Raw genomic sequence first — 11,021 nt, forward strand, 5'->3', positions numbered from 1 at the left:
ATTTTGAGACATAATCAGCTACCTCTTTCTTCAAGCCCGGCCACCAGAACATTTGTTTCAAATCCTGATACATCTTTGTTACTCCAGGATGCATAGAAAATCTACTTTGATGAGCTTCTGCAAGAATCCTTTGCCACAAATCTCCAGAGCTAGGCACACAAATTATGTTCTTGTATCTCCAGAGGCTGCTACGATCTAGTCTTACAGCTTCTGGTTCCTCTACTTTCATCCGTCTCAGCATCGTCATCATTTCTGAATCCTGTGCTTGTGCTTGCTGAATCCTAATCTTAAAATCTGGTGTTATATGCAATTGGGCCAAACGGACTCCACTTGATGTCTCAGTCATAGCCAACTTAAGGTCCTCAAATTCTGCGAGTAACTTTTCTTCCTTTATCATCATCCAAGAGATATTCAAATTCTTCCTGCTCAAAGCGTCTGCCACCACGTTCGCTTTTCCTGGGTGATAGCTTAACTTAAAATCATAGTCCTTCAGGAACTCCATCCACCTTCGCTGTCGCATATTAAGATCCTTCTGGTCAAAGATATACTTTAAACTTTTGTGGTCAGAGAAAACTTCTAGCTGAGCGCCATACAAATAGTGTCTCCAGATCTTCAGAGCAAACACTACTGCAGCCAACTCCAAGTCATGCGTCGGATAATTTCGTTCATGAGGTCTCAGCTACCGGGAAGCATAAGCCACCACATTTTTGTCTTGCATCAGCACACATCCAAGTCCTTTATGAGAAGCGTCACAGTATACTTCAAAAGGTTTCTGTGGGTCGGGTAGTACTAATACAGGTGCAGTTGTTAACTTTTCCTTAAGCATCTTGAAACTCCTATCACACTCAGCCGTCCAAACGAACAGAACTTCCTTTCGTGTAAGGTAAGTCAGAGGTAAGGCTATCTGTGAAAACCCTTTAATAAACCTCCGGTAATATCCAGCAAGTCCGAGAAAACTCCGAACTTCTGTAACGGTCGTAGGTGGTTCCCATTGCACTACTGCTTCAATTTTTGAAGGATCCACTGCAATTCCTCCCTGTGATATAACATGTCCCAAAAATGCCACCTTCTCTGTCCAGAACTCGCACTTTGATAATTTAGCATATAACTTCCGAGTCCTTAGTATCTGCAATACAATCCTTAGATGCTCTTCATGCTCTCTTTCTGTCTTCGAATAGATGAGAATATCGTCTATGAAGACTACTACGAACTGATCAAGGTACGGACGAAAAATACGATTCATGTAATCCATAAAAATCGCAGGAGCATTAGTTAGTCCAAACGACATAACCGTATACTCATAGTGACCATATCGAGTTCTAAATGCAGTCTTCGGTATATCTGACTCTTTCACTCGAATCTGATGATAGCCCGATCGCAAATCAATCTTCGAAAACACAGTTGCACCTTTTAACTGATCCATTAGATCATCTATTCGTGGAAGTGGATACTTGTCCTTGATAGTGATTTTATTTAACTGTCGGTAATCTACGCAAAGTCTCATTCCACCATCCTTCTTCTTTACTAGCAATACCGGAGCTCCCTAGGGTGATGCGCTGGGACGAATAAATTTCTTTCCAAGTAGCTCATCCAACTGCTTCTTCAACTCTGCAAGTTCCAATGGTGACATCCGGTACGGTGCTATGGAAATTGGTCCGGTTCCAGGTACAAGTTCAATGCTAAATTCTATCTCTCGCTGAGGAGGAAACTCAGGTATGTCGTCCGGGAAAACATCAGGAAATTCCTTCACCACTCGGATTCGTTCTAAGCTTAGTTCACTATCATTTGAGCTAGCCGCTAATAGAACGTACCCCTCACAATCACTCCCGTCTAATGTAACTCTTACAGAATTCAGATATAAAGTATGAGATAGAAATGGTTTAATATCTAAACTATCAGACAGAATAACAGCAGTTCTTTCATAGCAATCAAGGAAAACATGATACTTAGATAACCAATCTAACCCTAGAATAACTTCTAAACCACATAGAGGCAAACAGATTAGATCATGTATAAAAGTTCTGTTCCTAATAGTGAATGGTACTTGCAGGCACACTAAACTAGTCAAAGCATTTTGGGACGCAGGTGTATGGACAATCAGATCAAAGTTCAACTCAGAGAAATCTAGTCCCAACTCACGAGCAACAGTTAAAGAGATAAAGGAATGCGATGCACCCGAGTCATATAGTACAGTTAGAAATCGATCTTTGACAATACACTGACCTTGGATCAGGGCGTCTAATTGCATAGCATCATCAGCAGTCATGGCAAACACTCGACCTTGTTGCTAGGTTCGTATTGGATTTCGAGAAAGTCCTTTTGGGCAACTCCTCGCCAAGTGTCCCGGTTCCCCACAATTGTAACAAGTAAATGTTCTGATTTGGCAAGGCCTGGTACCATGATCCTTTCCACACTGCCTACATGCAATATTCACTTGTGCCTGTTGAGGTCGTTTACCATTATCCTGCCTTGGTCTACCTCCGTTTCCACCCGTAGGGCGAGTAGGGATGTTACCAACCTGTGGGTTTCTTCGATGTGGCACACCAGGTGTCTTGAAGTTTGTCCTTCGTGGTTGTCAATTATAATTATTGTAGTTCCTTGGTGGAAATCCTTGACGACTTGCTTTAGAGGCACTCACCTTCTTAGCACATTCTTCTACTAACTTACACTTATTAACCAGCTCAGCAAAATTTTGTATCTCCAATGGAACTACTGAACTCATCAGATCCTCACGAAGGCCCCCTTCGAACTTCAAACACTTCCATTCTTCAAAGTCAGCAGGATTCCCTTGGCAGATCATGGAGAAACGGCACAAGTCATCAAACTTATGGGCATATTCTGCAATAGTTATGTTACCCTGTTTCAGCTGCATAAGTTCCATCTCCTTAGCATCACGAGCTGCCCTCAGAAAATACTTCTTATAAAATTCATCCTTAAAAGTATTCCAAGGAATAACGCCTTCATCTTGTTGCAACAGTCGCTGTATCCCCTGCCACCAATGCTCAGCTTCTCCTTCCAGCATATAAGTAGCGAACTCCACGTGTTGGCCTTCCGGAACATGCTGTGCTCGCAGTGATCGTTCGATAGCTCGAAACCAGTTGTCAGCATCAGTCGCAACGAGTGTACCTTTAAACTTAGGTGGTTTAACCTTCAGAAAAGTTGCAAGGGTGATAGGTCTTTCGAAATGCCCCAAGTTATTCTCATCATTTCGACTATCTTCCCCATGCTCATTCTCATTCTCATTTCTCACTCCAAGACGATCAACAGCCCTAGCCGCTGCTACTGCAGCCTCACGCACTACCTCAGCCACAGCGTTCATGGTAGTCATAAATGTTTCCTGTTCCCTCTCGTAGTTAACATTAGGAATTCCTTCCCGTACGCCTCGTCTCCGTGAACCCATTGTGGTCCTGTTCACACCAAACAATCATTATTAAGGTGATCAGTCTTAACACTTCAAGTCAAGTGTGAACACTCCCAGAATGAAAACACAGAGACAATCATGCAACACATATCATATAGATATCCTATAAGCATGAGACACACAACAGAGTATGCAATGAAGCATAGTCAGTCCACTCCCCAGGCTCTATAGGGAAAGAACTGCACTGATACCAACTTGTAACGACCCAACTCCCAGTATGCCATGGTCATACAAGAAGCTAAGTGTTACTAACTTATCCCTCTTAATTATTAACTATTATTTACTATATGAGCCTGTTCCTTGTTAGAGCGATGCCAATTTTACGGGTAGCTTTTTTTTTTTTATATCGTATCATTGCGGATAACAAGGTAAAATAAACAAGCATATATTGGGAGTAACAGAAAAGCGGCATAAAGAAACATAGAGACACAACTGATAATATACATCATGTACACTATAACAAAACATGCGGCGTTTACACCAGATCAAGTCAGTTTACATCCTCGTCATCCTACGTAGCTAATATATACACGACACTCCCAGGGCCTGGCCCATACAAAAAGCCACTAATCTGGCACCCAGGCTAGCCTAACCACTATATAGCTCCTAGCTCTCGGGTGTACTAACACAAGTGAGAGACTAACTAACAGATAATGTCAGACTAGAGTGTCATCAAAAGAATGCCCCTTCCGCAGTCAAGCTATATCTACACGTGGCCGTTCGGAGAATCGCCGTGAGGCTCGTCCATCTCCTCATCCTGCTCTATCTCTATCTCAGGATCCTCCTCCTCCTCATCGTCCACAACTGCAACTATGTCCTCAGATCCACCAGAAATACTGCTGTCACTATGTACAAAACCATTCGCAAGCACAGGTCCGTTCGCGTATATAGGAGCTACCCCACCGTCCGGTAGTGCTGGCTCATCAGGCTGTGGAAAGTCGGGGATTGGCTCAGGGGGAAAATCCCACTCTGGTGGTATCACAGGTACGTAGTCATCAGCTAACTCAGGCTCATCAGGAATGATAGGCTCAGGTACCGCCTCATTCAAAGGTTGAGCTGGTATAGGGTGCTCAGGATCATCAGGAAAAGGATGTCCAGGTGCGTCAGGGTGTAACCAGGATAAGGGAAAGTCGTAAGGAGCATCAGGGTCAAAATGCGGGCTAGACAGAGGATGTTGAAAAGCTCGATTAGGTAACGCATATCGTCTAATACGAGGCTCCAAACCCATAATGAAGTAATTGTGATGTACCGGATCCTCGTAGACGTAAGGGTCCTCGAACTCATAGAAGATCACGCCCGTCTCCATCTGAGGGGGGAGGAAGGGAGAGAAGGGGTAAGAACTGGGGAGTTCTTAGTAGGGTCGGGGTTATTAGTTACGTTCATTTATTTGATTCCGATTAGCAGATAGATATTAGAATACAGTAAAGTAGTAAACAGTAGTTAAAATAGATAGGGAAAATAGAAAACAGAACACAAACAGAAGAATGCAAGAAAATAAAGCATAGACATAGCACTCAAGCAAACAAACATAAAGAAATTGATCAAACACAAGTAGGAATGCAACAGAGAATAACGCACAGACAAGAATGATGCATGTCTAGTCCTAGTGCAGGTAATGAGCTCATTTGTCGGTTTCTACCCGCTCCCGACGTAACCCAGCATTACTAGCCGGATATGGCTTTCCTGTTGGCTATACCCCTGTGTACAGGAAATAACCCTTCTGCTACCACAGGGTCCACTGCACGCAGGAAATAACACATCTGCCACTGCAGGGTTGTATGCCGACACACCTTCTGTATACAGGAAATAACCCCTCTGCCACTACAGAAATGGAACAGGTGGTCACGGTACTTCTGTAGCTGGAAATAACCCCTCTGCCTTACAGAAATAAAATATGGACCTGTACCGCAGGAAAGCGTTTCTCAGTGGTTGCACCATTATCTATCTGACTGCTACAATGCAGTAGATGAACATATAGATATCTTTGAGGTTGCCTTAATGCAACAGATGACCTCTCAATAGGTCCTCTACTCTTTATCATATTACTCTCTTCGCTTTGTCTCTTTATTCTGCTCTGTTTGTTCCTTTCTCTGCGCTTCCTCACTTTATTCTGTTTTCTCTATTTAACGTATATATTTAAAGTTTATGTAAATTTCGGTATGATTAGTTAGCCTGCCCCAAGTATAGGTTCATTAAGTCTATACTGAAACAGTTTAACTTTTCATATAATACCTAACCCTATTCGCAAATCAAGAACTAACTATGTTGCCCTAGTTCGTTCACTACTCTTTGTCTGTTTCTCTGTTGTTAAAATTTTACAGACTTTTTCTTCGATTTTTATCTTTTCTTCAACTTTTTATCTTTTCTTTATCTTTGCCTCACTAATATGTTTTTACCACTCCCTAAGTGTTTTATGAAGGTAATTATGAGATTCTGCGCTTAAAGTTGTCTTTCTAAAGCTTTTACAGAAAACTGCCTTTTTCGCATTATTTTATTATTTTTATTAAAATATTATTTTTAATTAAATATTATTATTTAATATTTTATTATTATTTATTATTTTATTAATATATTTTCGAAAATTAACTTTACTTTAACCTTTAACCTTTAAAATTCACTTTTTACCACCCGTAACTTTTAATATTTCTACTTTTACCACCCTAACTTCCAGAAATTACCATATAACCCCTTAAACACCAAAAATTTTACTTCCTTGCCCTTTTATGAATCAAAAAGGTGTTCTTCATTGTTCTTCACCACACTCAAAGTGTTCTTCATGTTCTTCATAAATTCTTCAGATTCTTTCTCTGTTTTTACCCGTTTTTCAGTCTTTTCAGCCACCGATTTTTACTATAATTCATAATAAATTAGCAGCCACTAAAACCCCATCTTTTCTACATGATTTCAACACAAATTGAACCTCAATTTAAGCTTAGGGTTTCGTTTTCCCAGCTGCCCAAGAACATGAACTTTAAAGCTTAAATTTCATCAAATTTCATCAGAATTTCACCAAATTTTCACCAAAAATCAATCATATATGCAACCAATTTTTAGGACAGCCAAATAATACAACATTCACACATCTCAAACACAATTAATCAAGATTAATTTCGTGACACCCTACCTGGTCTTGCTGCTCCTAATTCAATCAAACTTTCAGGTGGTCCTTAAACACTTTTTCCTCCTAAATCACATCAAGAAAACACATATTTAAGCATGTTTCCTTGAAACTGAATCAAAAGAGAGATGGTACAGCCAACTCACCTTGATCCCAGCCTTGATAAGTCATATGATCATGCAGAGAAAGAAGAGAGGATCATTTTGGTCGGATTGGAATTTTGATTTGAGTTTTAGTTCAGCAGAAATCAAGCTTTGAAGATTTGGAACTAAGAACTTTTCTCTCTTTTTCTCTCTACCTATTTTCGGCCACAAAGTGAAAATGAGCCAGCCTTGGGGGTTTTGGGGGTGTAGGGTGAGTTGTGATTGGTTGGCTTGGAGGTGGATTAAAATAATATTAAAATATCTCAGGTGTATAACTACTAAAACTAAATGTATCGGAACACTTGCAAAAACATGTCTAAAAATTATTTTCTAAGCTACTAGCATAAATGACACTAGTAACATATTTATTATGAGAATGAAACATGAATAATGAGGCCTTAGCATTGCTAAAGTCATCAGGGAGTGCTGGTGCTAAGCTGCACCAGTAAATTGTGAACCCGGTTAAACCGGTTTTCTGTTTTTAACTAAAACTGATCAGGTAACCTTATAATATCATTCAAGAGGCTTCTAATACTCATATAATGATAATATCATCCTATTATCTCTCTCCTCTCATAAATCGAGTCCGGTTTGTCAAACTGAGATTATTTACGAAAAATCAAATTAAAACTCCTAACCGATACGGTTCAAAAACTAGATTCCTCGTGATTGCATTATCGAGCTTGTCTCGGAAAATGTTCTAACTTAAAGATGACATAATGACAATGAGGATTGAGATACTTGATGATATATCAAAGGTTTTTCCCTTACTGATTTTCCGGAGAAATTCGTACTTTCAGAATAGATCTCGCGTACTCGAAAACCGGGGTTGTTACATTCTCACTTAGGGACAAAGCAGCCAAGTGGCTGGAATATTTCCCAAGGGAAAGCTTGACAACTTGGGAAGACATGGTGAACAAATTTTTAGCAAGATTTTACCCTCCTCAACGAATCAATAGGCTGAGAGCTGAGGTCCAAAATTTTAGGCAACAAGATGGTGAGACTCTATATGAAGCATGGGAGAGGTTCAAGGACTTAACAAGGAGGTGTCCACCTGACATGTTCAACGAATGGGTGCAGCTGCACATTTTCTATGAAGGACTCTCTTATGAGTCAAAGAAGGCCATAGACCATTCATCCGGAGGATCTTTGAACAAGAAGAAGACTATTGAGGAAGCCATAGATGTTATTGAAACAGTAGCAGAGAACGATTACTTCTATGCTTCCGAAAGAGGGAACACAAGAGGAATAATGGAGCTAAACAATGTAGATGCTCTGTTGGCCCAAAACAAGCTCATTACTCAGCAGCTGGCTTACCTCACCAAGAAGATGGAGATGAACCAAGTAGCAACAATCTCCACTTCATCAACAACCCAAGAAGGAGTGAATGAAGAAGTAGAGGGGAGTCAGGAGCAAGCCAATTACATTGGGAATTCACCAAGGAAAAACTATGATCCATACTCTAAGACCTACAACCCTGGATGGAGAAACCACCCAAACTTTGGTTTGGGTGGGGAAGTGAGCAAGATCAAAACCAAGACCAGAGATGTTACAACTCCAACAACAACACATCTCCACACGCCTATCAAAACCAAAATAGCATATCTGCTCCCAATCACCCATTAATTGATGACAAGGTCTCTAAGATCGAAACCTTAATTGAAGGAGTATGCAAAGACATTCGAAACAGTAAAGCATTCAGAGAGGAAGTGCAGTCAAACATGCAGAATCAAAATGCCGCCATCAAGAAACTGGAGACACAAATCAGCTATCTATTTAAGCATCTTCCTAACCACAACTTTTGCTATGATGCCCATTCAAGAAAAAAGGAGGAGTGTCAAGCTATCACACTTAGGAGTGGGAAGGAACTGAAGGAGCGTCCCCAAAAACCACAAGAAGAAGGCTCAAATGAAAAGGGAGAAGAGCAAGATGGAGTTCAACCTCCCACGCCAAGTCTGCAGAAAGAAAAAGGGATACCACAACTGAACATCTCAAGAGCTCCATATCCCCAGCTATTGAAGAAAAGGGAAGATGACAACCAGTTCTTGAGATTTTTAGAAATCTTCAAGAAACTACAAATCAACATACCCTTTGCTGAAGCCATAGAACAAATACCACTCTATGCCAAGTTTTTGAAGGAGCTAATGACTAAGAAGAGAAGCTGGAAGAACAATGAGACTGTGATACTAACCGAAGAGTGTATTGCTATCATTCAGCATAAACTACCCCAGAAACTGAAGGATCCTGGGAGTTTTCAGATCCCTTGTATTATAGGAGAAATCACAGTGGAGAAGGCTCTTTGTGACTTAGGGGCCAGCATCAATTTGATGTCAGTAGCTATGATGAGAAAGATGAAAATTGAGGAGGCTAAACCAACAAAAATGGCCCTACAACTGGCAGACCGATCGTTTAAATTCCCTCACGGGATAGTAGAGGATTTGCTGGTAAAAGTGGGAGATTTCATATTTCCAGCAGATTTTGTGGTGCTGGACATGCAAGAGGACGCCAAGACCTCCATCATCTTGGGAAGGCCATTCTTGGCCACTGCTGGAGCTGTCATTGATGTTCAGAAGGGTGACCTCACCCTGAGATTACACAATGAAAAGATGACATTCAATGTATCCAAGGCTATGAGTTACCCACCCGAACAATTAGGGGAATGCATGAGGTTAGATGCACTTGAGGAGGAAGTGCAGGAGAATTTTGAAGAAGAAGAACCTGAAGAGGATGAGAGATTGGTGGAGGAAGAATCTGAATCAAGTGAAGAGGTGGCCACAGCAGAAATACATATACCAGATGCACCAAAGGAAGGGAACGAAAAGTCAGAAGCACCCAAACTTGAACTCAAAGCACTGCCACCCACTCTCAAATATGCATATCTAGGAGAAAATGAAAACTACCCAGTGATCATAAATTCATCCCTCAGTCAAGATCAAGAGGACGAGCTACTCAAGGTGCTGCGGGAGCATAAGGATGCCATTGGATGGACCCTTGCTGACTTGAAGGGAATCAGTTCAGCCATATGCATGCATAAAATACTGTTGGAAGATGATGCCAAGCCATCCATTCAATCCCAAAGAAGGCTGAACCCAATCATGAAGGAAGTGGTACAGAAAGAGGTTATGAAGCTTTGGAAAGGAGGGGTCATATACCCAATTTCAGACAGCCCTTGGGTTAGCCCCATACATGTTGTGCCCAAGAAGGGGGGAATCACTGTGGTTACCAATGAGAAGAACGAGCTCATACCTACAAGGACCGTCACAGGATGGCGGATGTGCATAGACTACAAAAAACTCAATGAGGCTACACGAAAGGACCATTTTCCCCTTCCATTCATGGATCAGATGTTGGAAAGACTTGCAGGGCACGCATATTATTGTTTTCTCGACGGTTATTCAGGATATAACCAAATAGTGGTTGATCCGAGAGACCAAGAGAAAACCTCATTTACTTGTCCGTATGGAGTGTTTGCCTATAGGTGCATGCCATTTGGGTTATGTAATGCTCCTGTAACTTTCCAACGCTGCATGCTTTCTATCTTTTCAGATATGATAGAAAAATTCATTGAAGTTTTTATGGATGATTTCTCGGTACTCGGAGATTCCTTTCCTAGTTGCCTACATCACCTCGCCTTGGTATTGAAAAGATGCCAAGAGACCAATTTGGTCTTGAACTGGGAAAAATGCCACTTCATGGTGACAGGAGGAATAGTCCTTGGTCACATGGTCTCTCACCAAGGCATTGAGGTTGATAGAGCTAAAGTAGAACTTATTGAAAAACTACCCCCACCCAGTGATGTCAAGGCAATTAGGAGTTTTTTAGGGCATGCTGGTTTTTACAGAAGGTTCATTAAAGATTTTTCAAAGATAGCCAAGCCCTTAAGCAATCTCCTTGTATCTGATACACCATTTATCTTTGATGAAACATGCATGCTAGCATTTGCACATTTAAAAATGAGGTTATCCTCTGCTCCTATCATCTCCCCACCTGATTGGAACTTACCATTTGAATTGATGTGTGATGCATCTGATTTTGCAGTTAGGGCAGTGTTAGGACAAAGGAAAGATAACTTAGTTCGTGTGATATACTATGCTAGCAAAGTCCTTAATGAAACTCAAAGAAATAATACCACAACTGAAAAGGAGTTGCTAGCAATAGTTTTTGCATTTGACAAATTTAGATCATACCTCATTGGTGCTAAAGTGATTGTCTTTACAGATCACACAGCACTTAAATATTTGTTTTCCAAGCAAGAATCAAAGCCAAGACTAATAAGGTGGATCTTACTGTTGCAGGAATTTGATATTGAAATCAGAGACAAGAAAGGAGTGGAGAACAG

General features: G+C 40.9%; 1 protein-coding gene and 1 non-coding gene across 2 annotated transcripts; both read right to left on the minus strand.

The window, feature by feature from the left end:
- Nucleotides 1-2,287: 2,287 nt before the first annotated feature.
- Nucleotides 2,288-3,319, minus strand: LOC107646892 (uncharacterized). Its single transcript, XM_016351034.1, has 2 exons — nucleotides 2,639-3,319; nucleotides 2,288-2,518 (listed from the first exon to the last, which is right to left on the minus strand). The coding sequence occupies exons 1-2, from the start codon at nucleotides 3,317-3,319 to the stop codon at nucleotides 2,288-2,290; spliced, it is 912 nt and encodes a 303-aa protein (XP_016206520.1).
- Nucleotides 3,320-7,639: 4,320 nt separating this feature from the next.
- LOC148561499 (small nucleolar RNA R71) lies at nucleotides 7,640-7,743 on the minus strand. The gene has a single exon (XR_015886359.1). It is a non-coding gene; the product is annotated as a small nucleolar RNA R71 (small nucleolar RNA).
- Between the last annotated feature and the right edge of the window lie 3,278 nt (nucleotides 7,744-11,021).

Source organism: Arachis ipaensis, chromosome B6 (assembly GCF_059453495.1).
Source record: "Arachis ipaensis isolate K30076 ecotype BB chromosome B6, ASM5945349v1, whole genome shotgun sequence".
NCBI classification, from domain to species: Eukaryota; Viridiplantae; Streptophyta; class Magnoliopsida; order Fabales; family Fabaceae; genus Arachis; species Arachis ipaensis.

Excerpts from the sequence above, each read along its gene's own strand:
- LOC107646892 (XM_016351034.1), bottom strand. The coding sequence starts at position 3,319 with ATGAACGCTGTGGCTGAGGTAGTGCGTGAGGCTGCAGTAGCAGCGGCT. Across the intron at positions 2,519-2,638 it reads TAGAAGAATGTGCTAAGAAG|GTTGGTAACATCCCTACTCG; the intron begins GTGAGTGCCTCT and ends AGAAACCCACAG.